This window comes from Diadema antillarum, unplaced genomic scaffold (assembly GCF_040938485.1).
Source record: "Diadema antillarum isolate AM-2024a unplaced genomic scaffold, OU_Dant_1.0 scf00000103, whole genome shotgun sequence".
Classification (NCBI taxonomy): domain Eukaryota; kingdom Metazoa; phylum Echinodermata; class Echinoidea; order Diadematoida; family Diadematidae; genus Diadema; species Diadema antillarum.
The window spans coordinates 2,198,825-2,226,057 of NW_027270992.1; the positions used below are offsets into that span (position 1 = coordinate 2,198,825).

Here is a 27,233-nt window from a genome sequence, read left to right on the forward strand (position 1 = left end):
TTCAAAACTTCTACACAGAATTTTGACCTTTGTCTTCGTTGACCTTTGACCTTGATTTTTGACCTATATTGTACATTGGCTACAAAATGCTACTCCTTCGCCATTTCTAACCCAATTTCGATTCCATTTGCTTTATGTGATGGCACTAGGTGAGGGCTTCAAAACTTCTACACAGAATTTTGACCTTTGACTTCTTTGACCTTTGACCTTGATTTTTTACCTATATTGCACATTTTGTTACAAAATGCTACTTCCGGCGGGGACATATGTTACGCACCGCGTAATTTCTACTTTTCCTTGTTATCTGTATCTTAATGCTAAAGATTTGATAGGAAGACATCACCAACAATACAGTTTGATCACTGATATCACTGCAAAGGATAAGTTGTTACTTGTACTCATTTTACAGAAATACACCTATAGGAAATTGGTCTCGATTTTACTCTTAACTCTTAATGTGCCAGGCCCAAAACCCCTAACGTGCCAGAGGTTTTTACCTAAAGCTAGAATGTTTCGAAATTGGATCGACAATGAAATTTAAAACCGCCATATCTCTGAAACTATTGACTGTTTTGAATTGAGTTCTACACAACATATATCAAGAAATGTTTGTTCTTTCATGTCATGTAGTCAGTTTGCCATAATTTCTATCTGAACCTGAAATATTGCAGAAGTAATTGATACATCAACAAAATTATTAGAAATTTTTGTGTAGTATGGAAAAAAAGAGTCAGTCGCAGTTTTTCTTCAATAGAACGCTCCCTTGACTCTGTGAGAAAGTTTTAGAGCAACATCTCCTCTTTCAAATGATAACAAAATTGCCTTCTAGAATTGTATGATTCCAAAGATACTAGCAGTTTATTTTGTCTTAGCAATTTCTCTTTCTGCCTCAGTAATTCATTCCCAAATGTGACTTCTTTAGTCCCAGATCCTGTATTTGCAACTGAAGTAATGTCCCTGGCCCTGGAAGAGTGTCTTTTGTCCACTTGAGAAGGAAGAACCTACTAATCCTCCTTTTGTCTCAGCAGACAGGGGGCGGGCGTATTCTATTGAAATCGGCTGGCCTTTGTCCGCGCGTAATTCCTATGCTAGCGTGGGGGACGATTAGTGACGCTTACCAAAACAAAAGGATGAAAGACTTGACCGCCGAACGAAAGCTGACCCTCTTTCAGGGACAAAATCAAAGCAGCTTCCCGCAGGACAGCATCCAAGTGGAACAATGCGAGTGGAACCGCATAGACAATACACGCAGATTCAATAGCATACACACGCGTGGTTTACCAATGAGACTTTTGGTCCATACACATCTTGCGGAGGGTGCGCTCACTGCGGATTTTCCCGACGTGAAAAAAATACATCTAGCTGAAAAATCATGTATTTACTCAAAAATTTCCAATGTAAACATGGTCATATTTTCAGTGGAAACGATGGTTATACTAATCAGCTACCAGTACATATCATTGGCAGTTTCTTGGTGTAACACATTACGGTACCACAATAACTTAAATGATCAATGCTTTTCTCGCTCTTCTTAGTCGCCGATCGGCGACCATGGCACGTCAGGACTAAGGTCGCCGTTCGGCGACCATGGCACGTTAAGAGTTAAAGTAAGTTGTGTCATGCTCCTTCCCATAAATTACCATGTAAAAATGATAAGATGTTGAGTATGATATGGTCAAAGCAAATAAATGTTGGCCTTTTGATAGCTGCTTAATCCCCTGAAGACAATATCTATATTTTTTTTTTTGCAACACAATGTTAAGATGACTACGTCCTTGGACTCGATAGTTGGAAAGACTTTTCCCCAAATATTTGAATGAAATAGCATTCAGACAGTTTAATCATATTGAAAGTTATTAATGCGGAAATCCCATTGTAACTTTTTTTTTTTTTTTTTTTTTTTTTTGGGGGGGGGACATACTGTATACTCGTGACTAGTCTCCAAAGGTGTGATAAAACACAGAAGACGACCCCGATGCCAAAGCTGCCTCATACATGCTTGACTTGTTCTTCTGCTTGATAGGAAACGCTGAAGTTCGAATTCGCCTGGCTGCTGGGCCCAGCTCTCACGAGGGGCGGGTTGAGCTCTTCATCAACAACCAGTGGGGAACCGTCTGTGACGACGGATGGGACATCAACGATGGCCATGTTGTGTGCAGGCAGCTGGGTTTTGAGAGGGCTGTTTCGGTGTCGGGCACGGCCCGCTACGGCCGTGGCTCTGGCCCGATTTTCCTTGACGATGTCGGCTGTACCGGCAGTGAAAGCTCCCTCCTTCTGTGTCAAAACAGGGGAGTCGGCAGTCATAACTGTGGTCACAGTGAAGATGCGGGAGTTCTCTGCTCAGTCGGTAAGAGATTTCAGAAATCTAATAGGTCCTTGCCATCTGCAGATTCAACACCGAGCACCAAATTTTCCTGTGGAGAAGGATTTTATTCAGACAATTAATCCCTGTTTTTGTCAAGAGAAATCTTGTTAATCAATCCAATTGTGAATTAGTCTGGTTTTTTTGTTGTTGTTGTTGTTGTTTGCTGCACAATAAAACACATTCCAAGTTTCGTTGGAAAAGAAAATGTAGGGAAGAAAAAAACTTATGGATGAGCAGGACTTTATTACAGGGTTTGGTTTGAGTTATGATAGATGTATGTAAACAAAGTATAACTTGTAAGTCGTGAAGTAATTTATTGATTGATGAACAAAGGGAAACAAGTTCATGATTTGTTACTGCCATTAATCTGATGAAATTCCTTATATTGTGAGGATCAACATGATGAAGAGACAAAAATGCAGATGATGAGGTAGTCACATTTTCAATATTTTCTTTTATGATTACTTAGCTGTAGAGAAAAATAAGATAAAAGGATGCCAATGGACTATTTTCTAAAGACCAACTGTAAATTTGTTATATTCAAGGTATTAGTGATTGGTTTATGTTTGTAGATCCCATAGGATTTGACAATCTAGAATCATATTAAACCAGTTTTATTATATGCAGATATTTGTTACTTGTTCAGTCTCAAACCTACATGTATGCTTGTGTCCTTGCTTACATCTTTCTTTGGTGATACAGTGTACATGTTGGTGTCTTTGTATCAATCGTGCACTTTGTACCTGTGGTTGTCTTGCTAATGAGCAAAACAGCAGAATCACTGTAAATGCTGAGTAAAGCACAGATGGTGTTTTGGCATTCCAAGTGAGGAGAAACTTGGCAAACTTTTCATTTCATACATTTTTGTTGTTCGTTTGGAATGCAGGCATGTCCCCCGCGAGCATCCGGCTGGTTGGGGGTGCAAGTGAGCTGGAGGGCCGTGTGGAGGTGCTGTTGGGAGGTGCCTGGGGCACCGTGTGCGATGACTCCTGGGGGCTAGAGGACGCCAATGTGGTGTGCCGCCAGCTGGAACTCGGACCGGCCACACGGGCCTGGAGGCAAGCCCACTTCGGCCGGGGAACGGGAAGCATTCTTCTGGACGATGTCCAGTGTAACGGCGACGAGGAGACCATCGCTGCTTGCCCTCATGGTGGTATTGGCAGACACAACTGTGGTCACCATGAAGACGCTGGTGTAACATGCACTCGATGTAAGCTTAATGGCTGGATTCGATGTACTGTCTCCAGAGTTGATAAACTAGAACATACAGCAAACAAGCCAAACACCATTTCCTGTATGGGTGATGGGGCATATACCTATGTATTTGAAAGGTTTCCAAGAAGTATGAAGGAAAATCTGTCCTTCTTTATTATTTCTTAAAAAGAACTTTGCAAAACTAAATTATATACAGGCTAAATCGTGTTTATGTGCCATTCATTTTCTTTCAAATCTATCTGTTTATCAGTATGTACAAGGAAATATTTGTATGTATGCATATATTTATATAAAGTGTAGATGACATATTTGTCTGTGCTGTCATTTTCTTGTACAGCGTATGTGCCAAAGTCAGTGTTTTTCATGATTTAGCCAATAGATGGTGACATTACTTGTACTCAGCAAAGTGAATTTGCCATTATTGTCAGTTACCATATGGCCTACGTGTATCTCTTGAGGCTAAAGCAAGAAAAAAGCCCATGGGGGGAAATGAGAGGCACAGATTTTGAGATGTCTTCTGTTGCCATGGTTTCTCCTCAGCGTTTGGAGAGATCCGTCTCGCTGGTGGCTCAAGGCCCAATGAGGGACGCGTGGAGGTCCTCTACCGTAGCAGGTGGGGCACAGTGTGTGACGATAGCTGGGATCTCCGGGATGCAAGTGTTGTCTGCAGACAGCTTGGGTGAGGGAGCTATGTCTTGATGATATTTTTGCTGTTTTCTCATCGGTGTTTTTTTTCCCTCTCCTCTGGGGTTGTGGTTTACTTGAGCATTAGTACTGTAAGTGTTAACAGTAAGCATATTTTGATTAAATGCCTGTTCCCAATGGCATTTATGAAGATTTGTGTATGAATTGCACACAGAGTTGGTTTATATTCACGAAACATACCCTATATTCGTGAAACATACTTATATGGTTCGGCAGATCTCCGCACACATCCGCAGTTATCTGCAGAGGCACGTTTTTCCGTTGCCAGGATTTCTGAGCTGCACAAAATTTTGGTTGCGGATGTCTAGGGAATATAAACCAATTTTGTGTGCAAGTCATACGCAAGTCTTCCCAAAACACCATTGAGACCGAGCCTTAAAACCATGTGAAATTTTTCTTCTGCTATCATCCTTTGTCTATAGAATTGTACTAACGCTGTGAAGAATGGCCATAACTGAAGACCTTGCAGCAACAGTTTAAAAGATTGCAATATGGATTAATGTTGTAGCAGAAGAAAATAGACGAGTACGATCAGATTTGACCTGATATTGCTTTCACTTCCTCATTCAGCTTTGGCGATGCGGTCTCGGCGACCAGCTCTGCATCCTTTGGCCCGGGGACCGGTGACATCGTGCTGGATGATGTGAACTGCGAGGGGTCGGAGGGAGAACTGGTAGACTGCTCCCACTCGGGCCTCGGAGTGCATAATTGCGCCCACAGCGAGGATGCAGGTGTCGTCTGTGATCTTGACGGTGAGTTTCCATCACTTTTGCATATCAAAGTGCGGTGCTTTCTTGGGTGATTGGCAAACCTGTCGATTGGCAAAGTTAACTGGAAATTAATTGTCAGTCAGTAGTGATTACCCTCTAATCCCTGTTGTGTTGCCATGTGGTACATGCTTCCAATCATGCTAACATTGAAAAATTTTCTTCATGGAAGACACAAATTGTCATTTTGAGACTCCTGTGATTATGTTGGCAGTTCGTCTGGTGAACGGCTCAAGCCCAAATAGGGGAAGGGTGGAGGTCCTGCACAACGGCCAGTGGTCAACGGTGTGCGACGACCAGTGGGACATCAACGACGCCAGAGTGGTGTGCCGTCAGCTTGGCTTTCCCTCGGCCGTCCAGGCCAAGGCGGCCGCGGCCTTCGGGCGGGGCACTGGTGCCATAGCGCTGGACGACGTCCAGTGCACAGGAGAGGAAGAGAGGCTGGCGGAGTGCTCTCATGGTGGGCTCGGAATCCACAACTGCCAACACAGCGAGGATGCAGGTGTCATCTGTGACGTCAATGGTAAGCAGGAGATACCTAGAGACCATTCTTATGGTCAACCACAACTATTTCATCCAGAGTTAGGGACATTTTAATCAGCACTGGCCATTTCTATTCATCAGTGGCCTTATTATTAATTAGATTTGGCATTCGATTAATTTCCCTTAGAACAGGAGCAAAAAATCTTCCAGTAAAAGGACATCAGACAGGATGACAAGCCTACTCATATGAATAGAAATGATGTGACAGTCCCTTTTTGAAGGCTATAATAAGGCCGTTGCAAGTATGTACGTAAGAAATACTGACACAATGTGATTTGTACTCTTGTGACAACTCATGGTGTGACCATTGCACTTCAATAAGCCACAAGTACAATACAAGTCTAAAATAGTGTATATCAAGTCAGCAAGTCTTTTTTTTTATTGTGACATTACTAATCTGTTCCAAAACTAAAGGAGACATATTCCAACTGACCCGTCGTTGTTGCTTGCTTTCAGTGAGATTACAGGATGGACGTTCGAGGGCGGAGGGGAGAGTGGAAGTGTACTATGACAGTGAGTGGGGCACAGTGTGTGATGACCACTGGTCAGTTGAAGATGGGACGGTCATCTGTAACAGCCTCGGATTTGGGGATGCAGTTGCAGTCACTACGCGTGCAAGGTAAAACTACAGCTGTAGTCTCTCTCTTGCGTGTAGATTTTATCCGCCAGGCTGCATTTACTACACACACATGCTAAATACAGCCACATTCATACTAAGCTCCCTATCTAACAGGCCTACTGATTTATATACCAGAGCAAAAGATAGGCATGGTTGGTTTAAGTATTTACATTGTAGTTTCTTACTCAAGGACTGAAGTGCTTTGGCTAAGGGTTGAACCCTTTACCTTTGTAACGAATGCACAATGGGCAATCCACTGGACTGCAATATGTTCACATAGTCAAACCTGTCTACAATTACTCCTGAAGGAAAACAAAGAATGTGGGCATTACGTACAGATGGCGGTTGTACACAATTGGTGTGGTAGCCATTGTTTATACATAATGTATATTCAATGCCCCATGTTATCACATGTAAACCACAGTAATGCATAATATGCATACACCTACATCGTACATACAATCTTATGTTAGCAGTTGCTCTACTCTGTCAAACAATCACAGGTTGCCATGGTTATGAACACCTTTAATTTGTTTGATGCAATGGCCAGCAAAACTACAATGTATAGTTAACTGATTGCTCTGCCACCACTCACTGCTGGGTAGTTACTATCCACAGTATTCAGTCATTTGGCACAAACCAATTAATTGAAATCTGTGGTCACTGATCACATTAGGCAGGTAGTCACTGCTGTAAAACCAGATATTTTCGGGTACATGAAACTTTTGCAATTTCGTGAAGAACCAGGATTCGCTGAAGTAGAATGCACATGAAAGTTCTTGTCTACATAATGCATTGAATGCCAGTTGCAATGAATGAAAGTGTCATGCCACAAAAAGAGCCATGGGCTCCAAATTTGCAAAAGTTTCATGCCAGGAATGTTTCTGGATTTTTACAGTATGCACAGCTTCCGAACTATAAATTTGCTTTTTTGCTTGATCTTTGTGTGTGTGTGTGTGTGTGTGTGTGTGTGTGTGTGTGTGTGTGTGTGTGTGTGTTGTGTGTTGTGTGTGATTTTAACGTGGTAAAGCGTGTGCCAGTGGTCATTAAAGACAGGTGGATACTAAATTGTTTTTTGTTTTGACCATGATACTGTTGTCTTTTTGACCTCAGGTTTGGAGAGGGAACGGGACGGATCTTTCTTGACAATGTAAATTGCAGTGGGTCAGAGAGCAGCCTCCTAAACTGCTCCCACGCTGGGATCGGGATCCACGACTGTGACCACGATGAGGATGCTGGCGTCATCTGTGGGGTCCCAAGTAAGTTGACATCTGACCTAATCTGGCTAGTATTGTTTATTTGTTTGTTTGTCTGTTTGTATGAGAGTATTTGTCAACTTATACTGAATTTCTGACTTTCTTGGTTAATTTGTGCCACTTATAAAAATCGTTCCAGTAATGTTGTGAAGATTTGGATGCTTTGAGCTCCTGCTGAATTTTAACAAAATTGAAAATTTTATGGTGTTTGTTTTTTTCTGATGCTCAAATCCATGAAAGGGTAAGTGGTATTAATGTCCATTGCTCATTAAGGTTATTTCAATGCAAAATGACGTCACATGACGTGAAAAATGCCAGTTTTCATAAAATGATTTCAGATCGAGGATATGACTTGAATGGTAATACGTTTTCTTCATATGCTTGTGTGACATTATTTGCTGTGCTAAAAATGTGCCATTCAGAGATGCACATATATTACTGTGCATACACTGATAGAAAACTAAAGCTGCTCCTCCTTTTTCCATCAGATACAATCCGTCTGGTCGGCGGGCGCTCCAAGTACGAAGGCCGCGTCGAGGTCTTGCAGAACGGGGTGTGGGGTACTGTCTGCGACGACCATTGGGACATCAACGATGCCACTGTCGTCTGCGGCGAGCTGGGCTTCGTGGGTGCCCTGGAAGCCACGAGGGCGGCAAGCTTTGGCCAGGGCACGGGGCCCATCCTGTTTGATGACGTTCGCTGCAGCGGACGAGAGTTACACCTGTCGGAATGTGGCCACCGTGGTACTGGCATCCACAACTGTCAGCACATGGAGGATGCTGGGGTCATTTGCCAGGACATCAGTGAGATTTGGAAACATTTCTTTTTATTTTCCCACAGCAACAACAACAGCAACAACAACAACTATAACAACAACAACAACAATAACAACAATAACAACAATGATGACAACAGCAGCAGCAACAACAACAACAGCAACAACAGCAACAACAACTACTACAACTTCAACTACAACTACAACAACAGCAGCACAGCAACAAAAAACAGTGACAGCAGCAGCAACAACTACATTTACAACTACAACTACAGCTACAACATCAACTACAACAACTACTACAATTACTACAACGACTACTACTAATACTACAACTTCTACAACTTCTACAACTACTACAACTACTACAACTACTACAACTACTACAACTACTACAACTACTACAACTACTACAACTACTACTGCTACTTATTTTACTCCTTTTACTACCTGTCCTATTGACGTGACAACAGTCGATGTGTCATTCAGAAGAAGTAACGTGAATGGTAAACATGAAATCATGAAAGTGTATACACTTTAAAGGCAATGCTTGTAAGGAATAGAGATGTTGGAAGTGGCAATTTTAATAACTGTCATCATAAATACATCTTTAAGCCCCCGTTCCACTATGCCGTTCTCGCTACGATTTGGCAATTTTCTCAGGTCGGGAAGGATCGGGTAAAACCTGAGCCGATCTGGACACAGTACGATGTTAGAACGCTCTAAGTACGCTGCAGTTACGACTACCAAGTGCTTGCTACGCTCTTACTACGATGATCGGGAATTAGACATTGCGATCTCTGCCGCTGCCGGTACGCTTTAGAACGATGTAGCTACGCTGTTAGTGCGATGTTGCCGATGTTATCCGATCAATGCACGCTGTATCTACGCTCTGAACGATCTATACGATCTTATCACGCTGTTACCCCCGTTCAGAGAGCTGAAAAGTGCCCGATGTGCCCCGATGTACCCCGATTCGACTGTGGGTCAGCAGTCAGTCAACATATTAGCATGCAGAACCGAAGAAATATACTGTGGACCTCGACGATTCATTCTTCTTTTTTTACTTTTGATTTTCGAAGTTGTTGTTGCTTCGTTATTCTCACTACTCTTTCTTCATCAGCGAGCCCGTGCTTCTGTGCCTCCAGTGCCCTGGTTATGACCCACCATTTCCCTCTCCTCTCCCCTCCTCCCCCCCCCCCCCCCCCCCCCCTTGTCCACCTCGGACTTACTACCTTCTTCACTACTATATCTTTCTATCCTCTCATCAATTTTTTCCTTACAAGAGAGCTGCCATGTGTTTGTTAATGTGCGTCCGTATGTGTGCATGTATGTGTGTATTACTCTGTCTTTTTTTTTTACTACCGCTTAGGGAAATTCGTTGTTGTTGTTTTTTGCAATTATATATTTTTCTCTATGAGGGGACTGCATTCTAATACTACAAGCTCTGCTTTTTAGCAGTCCCCTCCATTTCCAGCAATATTTTGTATGCGTTTACCACAGTGACGTAACTGTTATTTGTATCTCTGTTGATAATTTGCCTGCATCTCTTTTACAATGTTATTCTGTTCATTGCATTGTGGTACTGATTTCATGACGTCTGTGTATATGAGCGTTTCTTTGTATTTTTTATTATTTGTTTGTTGGAAGTGAAATAAATCAACTTGAACTTCAAGAGCCTCCTCAACTCACGGTTCTTTTGCAGCAATGCATTGTATAAACAAAGACGTGCTGATTTTTCAAAGGATTTTTCTTGATGTCCTTGCTTTTATAGTCCGTCTTCCTCCAGTTGTAGATGATTTCATATTCTTCAAAATTCTGCTATGTCCTCTTCCTCCTCTTTCAGCACCACGTGCAGTCTCTCTTTCTTCGCCTTTTGGGTAGCTGCTTCGCTGCTTTCTTCTCTTCTTTTTCTTCATCTCTTCTTCTTCTTCGAAAATTACAGCTAAAATTACTACCCGTTCTTGTGCCGATGTTACTATGCTCAGAAAGACCTTGTTACGCTCATCCCGCTGCGTTTACGCCGTCATTACGCTCTCCCCGCTGCGTTTACGCTGTCACTACGCTCTCCCCGCTTGCCGTACGATTAAAAATATGCCAATTTTGATCGGGGAGATGGGGAAGAAATTTTGAACCGGTTCAAAATTTCTTCCCGATCTGAAAAACTGCCCGCTCCAACCCCGACCTCCACACGCTGCTGCTACGATGCTTCCGATCCCCGTACGCTTTTGCCGCTCTCTCCCGATCTGCTAGATCGGGACAGATCGGGGTCCAAATCGTGATAGTGGAACGGGGCTTAAGTAGTGATTCTTTGAAAGCAGAACTTCCCAAGTGATAGACACAATTTTTAAAAATTATTTTTGTAATGTTTCATTGACAGCTGAGGTCCGGCTTGTCAATGGTTTAGCGCCAAATGAAGGTCGGGTGGAGCTCAAATATCAGGGTCAGTGGGGCACTGTCTGCGACCAGTCGTGGGACATTGACGATGCCGCGGTGGTGTGCCGGGAGCTGGGATACCCGGGGGCGGTAGCGGCCAACAGGGGAGCAGCTTTTGGCCGCGGCATTGGCACCATCTTCCTCAGCAGCATGCAGTGCACCGGACACGAGGGATCCCTGTTGAACTGCCCCCATCCCGGCATTGGCATCAACAACTGTAACCATGGCAATGATGCAGGAGTCGTTTGCAGACCAAAAGGCAAGTCAGAAGCTGGTGTCTGTTTGTAGTCTTTATTATTATTATTATTATTGTTATTATTATTATTATTATTATTGTTATTATTATCATTATTATTATTATTATTATTATTATTATTATTATTATTATTATTATTATTATTATTATTATCATTATTATTATTATTATTATTATTATCATCATCATCATCATTATTATTATTATTATTAATATTGTTATCATTATTATTATTATTATTTAGTCATTCATTCATTTATTCCTTCATTTGTATATTCAGTTATTTTTATTTTTTCTTTATTTATACATTTTTTTAAAAGAAATATGGATTGTAGTTCCCAGCCAAGCAAGACAGAGATAAAGATACATTCTGCTCATATGAGAACAAAAGTTCTTTCTCAGCTCAAAACACTGGTTATGGTGAACACAGAGTAGTGAGGAAGAAATAGGTTCTCTTGAACTTCATATTTCTTTTCTAGGTGGACTATGGCTTCACCAGTGGATCATAGTAGTTTATTGTTAATTACCCGCCAGGAATTCTGTATTTGTATGTATGAAAGTGTGTATACAATATGCATGTACATGTATGCTTGCAACTGTGCATCAAAGTCAATTCAAAACTACACAGATACTCTTTAGAAGAGACTATTGCAGTCAACCATGCAATTAACCTGTTGAGGACTGTTTGATTTTGCTACAACATGCATTTTCCATAGCCACCTGCCCGAGTATACTCGCAACTCGTCTTCAACGGGTTAAGGAGCAAATTTTTCTGGTGCAGAAACTGCAAAATTTCTAATGGTGGTTAGGCCCGTTAATAAAGGGCATGTAGTGTTTTCACAGTAACATTAAAATTTATGCAAAAAAGAACACACACACAAAAAACAAACAAACAAACAAACCAACAATCAACAGTCTATGTCGGCAAGAAATCATCCCAATGGAATATTTCGTGTAAGAAATGATGATAAAAGGTTGTGATTGGGTAGTCTGCAGACTTAAAAATTTTCAGTTGGCCATTCAGCTGAGCTCAAAAGAGTTACCATCGATTTAACAGAATCATTTCGGGTTTGTACTTGTTCTGTCTTCAAAATCCAGATGTAAGCCACAAAAATATTGTATACAAAGTTTCTTTTGATCGAGTTGCACATGTTCTGTATTTCCGAGACCATTGATTAATACAACAACAGATATTGTAGTTAAATTTTGTTGGCATGAATCCAGTAACTTAGTTCCTAAATGAACTATACTAACCGATAACCTTATTTATTAGTAACTGAGACATCCTTGCTTTTGTCGTTACCCCAACACAGTGCGTTTGGCTGGTGGCAGTGAGGTGAATGAGGGGCGTGTGGAAGTCTTCATGAATGGATTGTGGGGTACAGTGTGCGACGATGGCTGGGACGTTCATGATGGCGATGTGCTTTGCCGTCAGCTTGGCTTTGAGGGCGCTGTTGATGTGGTCCCCAGCAAGGTATTGTATGCTCTCATCACTGTGTTAACCCTTAAAGGACAAGTTCACCTTCATAGACATGTGGGTTGAGTGAATGCAGCAATATTAGTAGAACACATTAGTGAGAGTTTGAGAAAAATCGGACGATCTGTTATGAAGTTATGAATTTTTTAAGTTTCTGCCTAGTCACGGCTGGATGAAAAGACTACTGTAGCTTGTGATGTCACTTGTGTACAACGATATAAAGAAAGAATAAAGAAAATTCAACATATTTTCAGTTTTATCGCATAACAAAAGAACACTCGAATTCTCTCTTTCAGAAGGCAGGGTGAATAATATTACCCTTAATACACGTCAGTAACAAGTCGAAGAAATGTGCACTCTATTCAAAAAGTAAAGTTTTGTGAAATGCTCTTTTTATTTTCCTTATATCGTTGTATGCATGAGACATCATACACTGCCGTAGTCTTCTCATCCAGCAGTGACTGCGCAGATACTTAAAAAATCCATAACTTTTGAATGGATTGTCCGATTTTCCTCTTATACCTTTAATGTGCCCAGGCGTTTAGCTTAAGTTACTTTTTTCATTGGAATTCAGTAATCCACCCAAACTTGTCTGTTAGCAAGCCCTCTCAGGTGTAACAATGTGCCTCAGTTTAAAGGCATTATTTACCTTGTGCAGATGAAACAAAAACCCAGCTTTAGTGCTTCAAAATAGTTCTAAGATGTGAGTTTTGGATAGAAACAGCCAATGTAGAAATGTTAATCAGTATAAATAGTGTTAAGTTTTGTTAAATACAAATGTGAACAATAGTTAGAATAAAATTGTTTCCACAATTAACCATCTGCTGTTATAGTTTATTGAGAAAAATAATGATATCTCTTTATATTTCAGACTTTATTGCAAAATCTTTATATGGTATGATGTTTTGTGAAACAACTGATCTACACATTGTACATCAAATGTGTTAATGCAAACATTTTTAAATGGCTGCTCCCAATGGTAAATAGTACCTGTGACAGGAAGGCCATTGTGGCACAATGGGGGTCAGGAGATTAGGTAATCTACTTGTGTTCATTGACAACAAGGTCCCAGACACACCGTGTCAATAGGCAAACAAAGTACTCCATTGTGCTTGCCAGCCAGCGACAAATGCACTGGAATGAGGAATAAGGTTTCTATCATTGTGTATTTGTGTTGTTGCGGGATATCATTGAGTTTTGTGTTCACTGTGTTAAAGTTTCATCATCACATTTCACTGTGATAACAGGGAGGGAAAAAGGTTTGATGATAATATTGCAGGACTGATGCCGAGAAATCTGCATTATAAAGCAACTTGTTTTAATAAATTAGGGGAAAAGTGATATTCTCTCTCAGAAATCAAAGGATAGATGTTGTAATTACCTCTTGTCCAAATTCTGCAGTCCAAGACTGCATTGAAATTCAAAGTTTCATGACTTTTGGGTGTAATGAAGTATTTTGTGAAGATATTTTAAATCGCCCTACTGTGTCAGTGTATCTAATCTTTCAGTGAATGAAATCGAGAACTCCATATATTTGAAACGCGAAGTGTTGATGAGTGCATGATGATGATGTAACAATTGCATCATGAAATGCAGTCCTTTTTCTCATTTGGATACAGCATATTGAAAGAACCCTTGATTTCTCGCTGCCTCAGCCCCTGAGTGTTGTGGAAACAGCAAGCTGGCCACAGCTTTTGTGACTCTAATAGTTTGATATAATTTGAGGTGAACTTGCTGTGAAAGTGCTTGAAATGCCTTTTGTGAAGGACTTGACAAATATTGAGAAAAGCATTTACATCTTTTGAATAGAATGATATTATTGACGTCCTGATTTGAAAAGAAACGATTCTGTACTCACAGGATGGTTTTGGTTCTGGTTCGGGGCCGATTCACATGTCAACCGTGAGTTGTTCCGGTTTGGAGTCTGAACTGGGCGACTGCTACCACAGTGTTCTCGGACGTCATTCCTGTAACCACGGCAGAGATGCAGGGATTATCTGCTCAGTCCCAGGTAGAAAATGATAAATTTGTGTGTGTAAATGTGAGTGTGTGTGAAACATTTAATAAAATGAATAATGCCTCCATCATTTTAGTTGGATTTTTTTTTTCATCTTTTGAGATTTATTGAATTGAATGAAATGGTGTTCTCTCAGTCATTATTACTTATATACCTGTACTGGTAAAATGAATTTCGTGAGCCACTAGCTTGAATCATTCTGTTCTTGCTGTAATATTTTTTTAAAAGCATTTCTTCACATTCTTCCCCTTCTCTTTTCTCTCCTCTTTTGTTCTCTATGTTTTATACGACAGTCTTTAGTAGAGTTAACACCTGGAAAGGCACTATACACGATTTGATTTTTAGATATAAGCAAAAATCCTGTAAAACATATCAGACCAGAATGTGATGTGGTCCAAAATAAAGCACCTTTGTAAACTGATATGTTTAACCTTGTGTGTTGAAAACTGATGCAGACCTTTCTAAAGTGTTGATGATTGTGAATGGGGCCTTGCAGGAGATTCAACCCCTTACAACATCTATTCTTTGAAGGCTTCAAAGAAAAGAGCATGCAGCCACTCAAGGGTCAATATCTGTGCGCTACTGTGAAAGTGGAAATTCTCGCGGTGTTTAAATTTTCGTGCATTCCGCACAAGCAGAAACTAGCGCGAAAATAAAAGCACACAAATATTTTTGCCTGCCATATGTTCCAATAGTTAAGGTCTTGATTCTGAGGAATTAAAAATACACGAAATTCTTCTTAAAATTAGTTGCGCGAAAATATCCACTTTTACAGTATCTGTTGTAGGGTAACATAGGAGATTCAGGAAGCCCCACTTACCTGTATACTCATGGGCATATCGTCGCTGGGGTGGCAAGACCTTGTATCTGCAATTTTGGTGAAGATGACTTTTTTTGATTAGTGGTCAAATAATCGGTTAAGTGATGTCCTGTCCAAATTCTAGGTGTTTTAACCCAAAAATGAAGCCACCACAGCATTTTCAAGGAAAGACTATCCCATTCGCTACAGTGCTTTGGCCGCCATGTTTTTTGGCTCTCCTGAACATTTGACATTTTTGTAGATACGAGATCTTGTCGCCACAGCGACGATATAGTGCTTTCATAGATTACAATACTTTTTATCAAACATCGGAATTTCGTGTAGGTTTACCGATTTGTGTTGATAGCTGCAGTCATGGAAAGTTAAGTGAGTTGTTTGAACCTCAGAAGAAGAAAGCAGAACAATTTTAAAGACAGAGTGGTCAAGTCGCCTTGGTTCTGTGTGATGCTCCCTGAAAACCTTGTTTTACAGTCCAGAATAGAAAATATGAAGTTAACCCATTCCCTATGGGAACCTGGTGGCCCTTGTATTAAGTTTATAGGGATTTCAGAATTCAGTATGGAATGGGTTTAGTTATAAAATGCCTTTACACATAATGGGTTCTTAATGATGATTGACTGGAATAAGAGATTACTAGTCTTGATTTCTAGTCTTGATTCCCTCCATCATATCCTTCCCTTGAATAGTGCGCCTTGCCGATGGTAGCACAGTGAACGAGGGGCGATTGGAGGTGTTCGCCAATGGCGTGTGGGGCACCGTCTGCGACGGTGACTGGGACGTAGATGACGCTGCCGTTGTCTGCCAGCAGCTAGGATTTGGACCGGCTGTGGAAGCAACTGGTGGGGCAAGGTTTGGCCAGGGAAGGGGCCCCATCGTCCTCAGCGGTGTCGAATGTGATGGTGAGCACAAATTCAGATATTTTTGTCAAGTCTTTTGTTTGATGCTGACATAATATTCATATGCATAAATTGTATATTGTATATACATGTGTAAGATGTAGATGTTTATACAAAGGAAGTTGAGCTGACTTGAACAATATAGAGTGCCTTCTTCGCTTGCATTGTTTAGTTTTGTTTGTGTGAATATAATGCAATGTAAATATGTTATGATCCAGGACAGCTGGAGTTAAAACTTTCATGCTCATACACTATGTTTGCTGCAACTCTTGTTCAGTTATCATTCCAGATAAATTATAACTGCTGTAGCTACTTCAGGGGTAAATTTAATGCATTGTCATTTTGTGACATTTTCGCCATGAAGGGCAAGGTAAACTGTTGTTCCCAAGGGCACTGTCATACTCGAATGCACTGCTCTATTGTCAAGGGACTTGAACCAAAGATCTGAAGCTTGAACACCTAATGGTCTTAACCACTGTGCCTAAACAACTCAGTAGCCAAAAGCCCTCAAGTAAGGGGCTTGTATGTGATCGTTAAACACTCCTGTACTGTCTTGACAAAAACTCAGCAGACCAGAGTCCTGTGTGTGAAGATGAAAACACTCATGGTCTGTGACTAAATGTTGATTGATATCTTGTCAGGTTCTGAAGCCAGTATCATGGAATGCGAGCACAACCAGCTGGGAGTGAGCAACTGCAAGCATGATGATGATGCCGGCGTGATCTGTCGAGGTCCAGGTAGGCCCTCAAGACACTTCTTACTACAGTCCATTATGATGAATGTCTAGATAGATTGATGAAGGTGAAATGTCAAGATTAACATCTTAAATGATGCTGTCATTTGGATGATTGAAACAACATATATGTGTACAGACTTTTGGTGAGGTTGGATTTAAAGTTGAATGTGCAAATCAGGTTATTTTAGGAATGGCATGGATTTGTTACAGTTTTTGTGGGCGAATGGAATAAATGTCGATTGAACTGGACTGAAAATACAGAAGAGAAGGGAAAACATTCTTAGAACACTGTCGATGCCATTCCTAAAATTACCTGATATGCCACAAAAGTTATCAACATTTGTCTCCACCCCCACCCCCCTCCCTAACAGAGGCAATCCGCCTTGTCAACAGTGTGGAACAAGACCCCAACAAGGGTCGTTTGGAGGTGTTCCACGAGGGTGCCTGGGGCACGGTGTGCGACGACAGCTTCGACATGGTGGATGCCATGGTGGCCTGCAGGCAGTTGGGGTTCCTGGCGGCCCTCGCTGTGGTGCCCGGGGCCTTTTATGGGGTGGGTACTGGCCCTGTGCATCTTGACAATGTGCAGTGCAATGGGGATGAGGACTTACTGATAGATTGTCCCCGCAGTACGCTGGACAGACGCAACTGTGGACATGATGAAGACGTCGGGATTGTCTGCTTTGCTACAGGTAAGATGATTTAATAATCTTGACATAAGTTTTCTCTGCATTTTTCAAGGGGTTGCATAATTCCTTCATAGAATTTAAATATGACTTCAAGTGCGCTGTCAAATCTCATTCAACGTGGCTTTTATAGGCAGAGGAAATTCAGAATGAATGTATGGGAAAGTTTAAAATCAGACTTGAAATGGGGCAGATATGGAATTTAAAGTGGCACATGCATTCAAAAGATAGTGATATTTGTAAATTAGATTAACTGATAATGTTGCTTAACAAATCTCGCGTAACCCATCTCGTAAATCTTCCCTGAATCCCTGTTGTTGTTTTTTTATATGGCATCAAAAATTGTATTCTTCACATACATTGTAGATGCTTGTTATCTTGCAATGATTCTAAGGCTTGAGATTGCTAAATAGTCTGCTAATATAAAAATCCGTAGATATTTTGTGCACAAGCCAATGTGAAAATTGTGAATTTATAAAGTCATCACCTCAGCTAATTTGAATATGTATGTGGTCGCGACCTACATATATGTACCTATTTTGATGAAAAAAATGAAACTGTGAATTTCCATGAGTTTCTTGTATCATGCCCTAGCTAGTTTGATTATATATCTACCTTTTTGTGTATCTGATTGTACTCTATTGAAGTCATTTTAACATGATGTTGAATTGTGCTTTTACCCAAACTCGGCAATAATGATTTCCTATCATATGAAAATGTTTATGTGGGTGTATAAGAAATGACATCTCATGAAAACTCTGAGTTTTGATTTTGTAGATTTAGCACCATGGGATTCTCTATATCCCAAGCTCTCCACTGATTCCATATTGATACATGTACAAAATTTGACCCATCTGCATTTCAAGAACACATCATAGAAATGATGTGGAGGCCCTAGAGAGATAAGCAATTTTAAGAAAATTGGCTTAGAAGTCACGATGCCTTTAACATGCAGGAAAATAGATATAATATAAACATTGTGGGATGATGTACAAAATTTGTAAGACATCAACATAATGTGCAACATAATATGCAAAGTTTTGAATGTTATAAAACATGTATTTTAAGACTTTTAAATTTGAACAGGAGGTAGCTATATCAAATTCTCAATTTCTGAACAGATGTCTTGTTTTTTGTCTTTGATCCAATATACCATAATTTACAGTTTTCTTGACTCTTGTCAAAGTAATGAAATGACAGCACGCACAGTATGATTAAGTCCACTTACTCTGCCCTTTTCTTTCTTCCCCGTCTCTTACTGTCCAGTTCCCTTACAGCTGGTCGGTGGTAATGGTCACCAGGAGGGACGTATCGAGGTCATGATTGACGACGAGTGGGGCACGATCTGCGACAAGTCGTTTGGAATCCCCGACGCTGATGTGGTGTGTCGACAGGTTGGATACCCCGGGGCACTGGAGGTGGTTCCTCAGGTCGGTGATGTGAAAATAAATTGGTGTTATTGTGACTCTGTAGGGGCGGTCACACTGGCAAAAGATCGAGAAGTTTAAGATCGCGAAGTTTGGGCCATTGGTACGCGCACAAGAAAGATTGCACCATCCGATGGCTAGTGATTGTGACGGAACAATGCACATCTGTACATGACAATGGCCTCGCGCTTCGGAAACACCGCCCGCAAACAGATCAAGAAGTTTCGCGAGAAGTTTCGCGGGAAGTTTGCGGTCGCACTGGCAAAACTTCGAGATCTTAAAGATGGCGATCTTAAACTTCTTGATCTTTTGCCATTCTGACCGCGCCTTACGTTAAATTCCTGTAAGACAGTAGGAAGGCAGAAGTCAAAAACTGCCTCATGTAAATTGGTTGACAGAAGAATGGGGGCCTAAGGGAGTCAAAGCAAGATGCAATATGATCCTACTGTAAATGTGGATATTTTCTCGCGAGTAATTTTTCTCGCTCGGTCAGGTAAGATGAGTTTTGTGTGTTTTTAATTCCGTGCAATCAAGAAATCAACTACATGTACTTGAACACATGGCAAGGAAAAATATTCTTGTTCTTTCATTATCGCTCTTTAGTCTGGTTGCATGAAATACGTGAAAATTGCAACACTGCAAAAATTTCCACTTTTACTTTTATGAGTAATTCTTTATTGATGTGTAACTTCTGTTGCTTGTTTGCTTTTGAAAAGAATGTAACTGCTTGTACAGGTGATTCCCTTTAATAGCTTTATAATGAAGTCCTCTGTATTGGGAGTTTTCTTTCATTATGTGGCAAATTTGTTATTACTAAACAAAGGAACTATACATGTACAAAATGTATGAACATATGAATTATACATGTATGAACATACAAGCCTGTATGTAGATGATGAATTTTTGACCTGAATTTTTTACCTCCTTTATTTCTTCATGTTCATGTTTTTTTACTTATTTATGCGTTGTTGTAACAATAATTTATTGTATCAAAATTCCTTGTAACCATGTTCAAGATGACAGGAGCTGACTGTATTCAGGGATTGTGTACAGATGAAGTCAGAAGGTGCAAAGAAAAGGTGGCAGAGCCCCACCCCTTTGTGCCATTGCTTGATGCATACCGAAGTACACATAACCTTAGATTCATAGTTCGGATTGATAGTATGAAAAGGTTTTAGGCATATCCTTGTATACACCTTGTATGACATTTTCATTGGAAAATAATATAATGCTAGAGAAGCACTCAAAGAGCTCAGACCTCCGCCAAGTAGCTTATTTCCACCACTGATCTTATTCTTCCATAGAGATCAGTGATTTCCACCTTTACATGTGGGTGCTGAAATTGCCTGATTTCCCAATATACAATGTAGGAGCCTTTTGTTATGTCATCAATTCCTTCCAGCTGCACGGTGTGCCTCGCCCTAGCAGAAACTGGAGCATACACTTTACCACACGTATGCAAACCTCAAAAAATGTGCAGCTTGAACTCCCAAGTTCATTGACCCTACCTGCCAAAATATCAAAGATCCTTCATAAAATCCATAAGAATGCCTGAATCACTACCAAAAATTAATCATCCGTTCCTTGTGTCATTCTCAACCTTTCCTGTAAGTTTTATCCAAATCCATCTACTACTTTTTGAGTTATTTGCACATGGACAAACAAACAAACAAACAAATGCTAAAGAAAACATAACCTCCTCCCTTAGCGGAGCTAACACTATCTTTAATTCCAGTCATAACTCGACATGATTCTGATTATGATGCAAGTGCAAGGCTTCACAGAGTACAATCAGTGGTATCGCTATGTGGATAAGACTTGATAAAGAATTGTTCCATTTCATTCCGTTGTTCAGGCTGGCTTTGGGATGGGCAATGGCTCTATTCACGCCAGCCACTTGGAGTGCCAGGGGGATGAGAGCCGGATTCAAGACTGTCACATGGGCAGTGCCATGAGCAGTGACTGTAACCATGGCGATGACGTGGGTGTAGTATGCCGCAGTCCAGGTACCATTCCTTCTATATTTTCTTTTCTCAAGTTTTCCACCAACTTTTTTCTGTTGTATACTGTAAAACCATAATTATTTGTGGCATTAAACTTTTGCGGATTGGAGCTGATTGCCTTGTTCAGGGCATAGAATTTTCATGAATATGCGACAATCATTCAATGCATTGTATAGACTTTTTGAAATATTCACATGTATTTTACTGTTACAAATCTTGGCTTGTGAAATTCACAGAGGTTTCATGCATACAAAATTTCTGGTTTTGCAAGGGTTGTCTCCTCAGTTTTGAGATATGAGTGTTGTGTTTATGTGTCATGTTTGTCAGAGTCATTCAGTATCACGTCGCTGGGGTGATAAGATCTTGTATCTGCAATTTTTGGTGAAAATTACTTTTTTGGATTATTGGTCAAATAATGGGTTAAGTGATGTCCTGTCCAAATCCCAACTTTCTTACTCCAAAAATGAAGCCACCATGGCATGCCAAAGGAAAGGCTATCCCATTCGCCACAGTGCTTTGGCCGCCTTGTTTTTTGGCTCTCCTGAACATTGGACATTTTGTAGATACGAGGTCTTATCGCCCCAGCGACGATCAGTTGGTGGCTGCCAGAATTAGTTATCTCTTGTTGGTTAATAGATTTGTTTTGTATATACAACAATTCCCTGGAGACCTTTCTTCTAATTATTATTCTTGTCATTCCCTTATCTCTTTCCTTTTTTTTTTTCTTTTCATATGTCCTTCTTCTGTAAGCCCTGAAACTTCTCACATCAGTTTTTGGGATAGAGAAGTCTTTTTTTTCCTCTTAGTATTCACCTTCAAAACAAAACTCCAAAATGAAAGCAACAGAAAATCATTGGTCCTTGTGATGCTAAATTAGTGTCAGTGCTAATGTTTAGTGCTCTGATGTGTACAGAACATTCCAGTTGTGTAACAATATTAGCTGGACAAGTAAAAAGAAAGCCATTTTTTGTGTTTCTCACCTCTTTCCGCTGTCCTACAGTACGTCTGGTTGGCGGCTCCAGACCCAGCGAGGGTCGAGTGGAGCTGTACATCGGAGGGAGCTGGGGGACGGTGTGTGACAGTGGGTGGGACCTGACCGATGCCACAGTGGTCTGCCGCCAACTGGGGTACACCTCTGCACGCATGGTAATCATTCATGACTGCCATAAAAGATAAACGATACTGAAGGCCGATATGTCATGTACTTCGAGGAGTTGTCATTTTGGCGAGTTTTGCGAGTCGAGTGCTATCTGCGAATTTAACGACACAAAGATATTAACTCTGATCCCGACATGAATGAGACTTGCACCTGCTCATTTCTCCGTTCGTTACGCTACCTGACAATCGCAAAGTTAACAACTTGCAAAATTGCCAGGAAGTCCTGATTTGCGAAAAATTCCACTCACTGAATATTTGTCGAATACAGTATAAGTTTTTCTTTCGTATCTACTTTATGTACAAGGTGTAAATGCAAAACAACTCCATTTCCTGGCAAAGCAGAAATATCACTCCTGACTCTTTCTTGTAAAGGTCTCATTTGACATACATCAACCTTTTGACGTTGGACTTGATTCTAGTTTATACTGACAGCTGTTATCATAAAGCACCTGTATTAACCCGTTGAGAATGAGTCTCGAGTATACTTGGGCAAGCGTCTATGGGAAATATGTGTTGTAGCAAAATCAAACTGTCCTCAATGGGTTAGAGTATAGCGTGGTGTCAACCTAATGGGATCTTCTCGTCTCGTTTCTTTTGACCCAGGCACCACGAGGAGCCCACTTTGGTCAGGGATCAGGGCCTATCTTCTTTGACGAGGTCAGCTGTAGTAGCGACGCAAGGCAGCTGTCCGACTGCTTGACCATGTCCAGGGCCAGCCACCTATGTGGACATCACAGAGATGCTGGAGTTGTCTGCAGCACTGCCCGTAAGCTAATGAAGAGGATGGGAGGGTATATGTGTGAGGAATGGAGGTGGGGAAGTGATAGGAATCTCCGGAGGACGTTACTACTGTTAAACGAGGAATGTTCGCTTGCACTTTAATTTTGCGAATTTCGAGAGAGCCAAGATTCGCAAAATCAATGTGCGTGTGAAAGTTCTTGTCTACACTATAAGCATTGAATGCTACAGGCAACTCGCGACAATTTCATGCTGCGAAAAAGGCCATGGGCTCCAATTCGCGAAAATTTCATGCCGCGAGAATATAGTGTGTTTTACAGTACTCTATGTGGAAGTTGAGTGTGTGCTGTGTGAGAATAGGCTCAGAGTTTAAATAGCACCATGCAGGGTCAAATGTGACTGTTAGTGGTGTCTCCATGTGGTGCGAGTAAAATTGTTGATGGCATGATGCAGTGATGTACTGTACGAGTATTTTCTTTTTTTTTGTGTGATGGTGGTCATTTCTGCACAGTAATTTCCCTAGGTGGTGTTGTTCATTGGGAAATTGTACTGTTCTAATACATGATGATGCTATGTGAATGCCTGCCACTGCCAGTATTGCTCATCACACTTATAATATGGTGTTGAAGTGGTGACTAATGGTGACATCCTATCATTCCACAGCTGCTGTCCGTCTTGCGGGCGGTGCCAATGCTCGCCAGGGTCGGGTGGAGCTCTACTACGACAAGGAGTGGGGCACCGTCTGCAAAGAGGGCTGGGACCAGCAGGATGCAGACGTGGTGTGCCGGCAGCTTGGCTTCTTCGCCGCCCTTCCTCAGTCTGTCGCTGCCAGCTACGGTGCCGGTGTGGGCCCCATCCACCTCCACCATGTCGACTGCACCAACGAGCACAGCCTCGCCGACTGCCCCCACGGCTTGGGGAATTCGCTCAGCTGTTCGCATTTCTCTGATGCGGCTGCTGTGTGCGATGCAGCAGGTAAGGGAGGTTTGGTCTTGTTCTATTAGGTTGCCTTGTTGTGACTTTCTGTATAATTTTTCTGTAGGATGAATATTTTTTTTTTCATTTTTTTAAATAGTTTTTTGATACTTGAACTAGAAACAAATGAAGCAAGATTACGATTAACTTTCAATAATGATGCATTGATTTGGTTGACCTGCAACAATCATGACCAACCATAAAAGAGTTACCATTATACAAATGATGCACAGGATAGAGTGCGTTAGTGTAGGCGTAGTGCACTCGAGGGTATTTACAATTGTGAAACATGCACGAGGCGAAGCCGAGTGCATGTTGCACTACATTGTAAATATCCGAGAGTGAGCTACGCCTACACTAACGCCACGAAATAATCCTGTGCATCATTTGTTTTATAAAATGGGTCGAAAATTCGAAAACTAACATCATTTTTCAGCGTTTTTCACGTACCTTTGTGGGTCAAGACGTCCGAAGATGTTCGTCCCAAACTTTTACGCACGTCGCACTCGCGGAAGTCCCGCACATACAGTATAAGTATAATGGGGGGTTGGGTTTCCGGACACCCGCATGAAAACTTACTTATTTTACATAGAATATGCACCCTTTACCTTAAAGACTTGATATAGACTCCTCATATAGGCCTACTAGACAACATACTCTGAAAACGGCGTGAGAATTAACCTGCTAAATCGTTGGATTTGCTCTTCAAAGTGACTCCATGTACGCGTCCGGTCCCAAAACGCTTGGTCTACTGTACTGTACAAAGTGTACGTATAGTATACGTACGTACGCCACATATTATGTTATGCACAAGGGAAGACAGGCCGGCCGGCCGGCCGGCAGCCCGAACTAGAAGTTGTTTACAGGATTGACAGCGCGTACGCGTATGCATGCAATTCATCAAAGGAGCCGCCGCGCGCACAGACGATCGGCAATCTACCATAGGATTACAGGCAGTGCAGTTGTACTGAAGTAAAGGAAGGAGGTGTGTCTCATTTCAGCGCTTCCTATTGGCTACATTCTTGAACCCATTTTATAATTATCATTATTATACACATACACAAATAAATACAGCTACGTACACATACATTCACACAGACATGGATACGTACATACATACATATGTGACCCGCTACAACAAAAGGATCCGAAAGTCGGGGGAGGATGATTTTCTGAAAATGGCATGACATTATTCCCTTACTCTTCTACTTTAATTTCATATAAAGCACAACTCATAAAAGTACTCGATTACGAAGATATCAATGATTTTATTAGCGCATGTCAAGTGGTTGAGGAAATCAGAGTTTCGAGAAAAATGCCTTTAAAGTTTTCCTTCCGACACTAACATGATCAGAGAAGGCGAGACAGTTTTCACCGCTTGACAATAGAAGGCATGCTCCTAGCAACAAATCAGTAATCAGGATGCCACGCTTTGACCAATAAGATCACTCCCTCGTTGCTAGGGGCAGAGTCTAGCTGAGGTGCTAAATCCTAATCTTCGGACACGTTTCTGTTACATTGAAAGTCGGAAAATCATGGCCCAGAAAAACGCTGATTTCTCGCCTTTCCTTTACTCATTTTGCTTCGAAATTTAGGCAGATGATAGACAAAACATTAGACTACAAAATTATGCCAAAAACAGAAATCCGATTGTATTGACCAATTTTGATGATGTGACTTCAAACTCGATTTTCTCGGCTCAGCCGTCAGCGACTTTAGGATCCTTTTGTTGTAGCGGGTCACATATATACTTAAATGAATGAGGGTAAACAAACCCTATCACACACAGTCAATGGCATTGCATTCTAGAAATTGTATGACACTGTTGGATACTGTTTCTCATGTCAATGCAGTCCAGTTGGTAGGCGGCAGTCGCTCCTCCGAAGGCTTCGTGCGGATCTTCATGAACGGGCGTTTCGGCACGATCTGCGACAACAGCTGGGACGACCGCGATGCCCGGGTGGTCTGTCGCCAGCTGGGCTTCGATTCTGGCAAGAGTGTCCGGGCAGAGAACCCTCTCCTGCTGACCTCTGCCTCCAACTACTTCTCCGAGGAGGTGCCCATCTGGCTGGACCAGGTCAGTTGCAGCGGGACTGAGGCAACCCTCTACGATTGTCCCCGTAGCAACGCTGGAAACTGTGACCACACCCAAGATGCCTACGTCAGATGCACATCATGATTGCCTCATCTTTTTCCTGTGTCAGGTCCTTTCCTTTTTCTCTCCCTCTTCGTAATAATTTGTGATTCCACCTCTTTTCTTCCAATCCCTGGCATCTTCACTCTTCAACCTCCATTCCTTTTGATCCCCACTTCTCTCTCTCTCTCTCTCTATCTCTCTCTTGATTACTGACATTTTATGGCCCCTATTTTTGCTCCTCCGCTCTGGGTCATTTTTTTTTCTCTCTGTTTTTCCCCCCTCAGTCTAGGAATCTCATCTTTAAAGGACAAGTTCACCTTCATAGACATGTGGGTAGAGTGAATGCAGCAATACTAGTATAACACATTAGTGAGAGTTTGAGCAAAATCGGACAATCCATTAAAAAGTTATGAATTTTTGAAGTTTCTGCTCAGTCATGGCTGGATGAAAAGACTACTATAGCTTGTGATGTCACATGAGTACAACGATATAAAGAAAGAATAAAGAAAATTCAACATATTTCTATTTTGCTTGCATAACAAAAGAACACTCGACTTCTCTCTTTCAGAAGGCAGGGGGAATAATATTACCCTTAACATACATCAGTAGCAAGTCGAAGAAATGTGCACTTTATTCAAAAAGTAAAGTTTTGTGAAATTCTCTTTTTATTTTCCTTATATAGTTGTACGCATGTGACATCATACACTGTAGTAGTCTTCTCTTCCAGCAGTGACTGCGCAGATCTTAAAATATTCGTAACTTTTGAACGGATTGTCCAATTTCCCCCAACCTTTTACTGATGTGTTCTACTAATATTGCTGCATTCTCTCAATCCTTATGTATATAAAGGTGGACTTGTCCTTTAATCTCCTTGTCTTTCTTTTTTTGCCTCCTTTCTTTTCTGTCTATTCCGTGTGGTGACAAGCTGTTGATAGAAGGAAGCATATCAGTTGGTGCTTCCTTATAGGAAGGACATACATTGATGTGATGTACTGCAATGGGAAGGAATGAAATGTGCCTAGATATCTTGCCATTAACTCTGTGCAGGGTCACTAGGTTTGTAACATACCATAGAAGTTTGTGCATACTTTAGGGAATATATTTTTCCCAATCCAGTACCAAAGTACAATCAATCTCACCTATGTCAACCTAGCAGAAGTCCAAAAATTGGCTAAGATGAAGAAAAATTCTTCTCCTTATTTATGAGGCATTTCTTAAGGCTATTG

The 27,233-nt window shown here is 41.2% G+C and overlaps 1 protein-coding gene across 1 annotated transcript in view; it reads left to right on the forward strand.

The window, feature by feature from the left end:
* The window catches only part of LOC139719009 (scavenger receptor cysteine-rich domain-containing protein DMBT1-like), a 40,651-nt gene extending 14,477 nt beyond the window's left edge, over positions 1–26,174 (forward strand). Inside the window, exons 7-26 of the mRNA XM_071630451.1 lie at positions 2,024–2,347; positions 3,252–3,575; positions 4,121–4,259; positions 4,856–5,037; positions 5,267–5,575; positions 6,052–6,214; positions 7,328–7,473; positions 7,959–8,273; positions 10,626–10,940; positions 12,251–12,411; positions 14,275–14,425; positions 15,938–16,150; positions 16,789–16,884; positions 17,255–17,575; positions 18,836–18,999; positions 20,852–21,002; positions 22,000–22,145; positions 22,761–22,923; positions 23,559–23,870; positions 25,724–26,174. Of these exons, the coding sequence (XP_071486552.1) occupies positions 2,024–2,347; positions 3,252–3,575; positions 4,121–4,259; positions 4,856–5,037; positions 5,267–5,575; positions 6,052–6,214; positions 7,328–7,473; positions 7,959–8,273; positions 10,626–10,940; positions 12,251–12,411; positions 14,275–14,425; positions 15,938–16,150; positions 16,789–16,884; positions 17,255–17,575; positions 18,836–18,999; positions 20,852–21,002; positions 22,000–22,145; positions 22,761–22,923; positions 23,559–23,870; positions 25,724–26,049 (4,421 nt within the window). The 3' untranslated portion in view covers positions 26,050–26,174. The remainder of the gene's footprint in view (positions 1–2,023; positions 2,348–3,251; positions 3,576–4,120; positions 4,260–4,855; positions 5,038–5,266; positions 5,576–6,051; positions 6,215–7,327; positions 7,474–7,958; positions 8,274–10,625; positions 10,941–12,250; positions 12,412–14,274; positions 14,426–15,937; positions 16,151–16,788; positions 16,885–17,254; positions 17,576–18,835; positions 19,000–20,851; positions 21,003–21,999; positions 22,146–22,760; positions 22,924–23,558; positions 23,871–25,723) is intronic.
* The last annotated feature ends 1,059 nt before the right edge of the window (positions 26,175–27,233 follow it).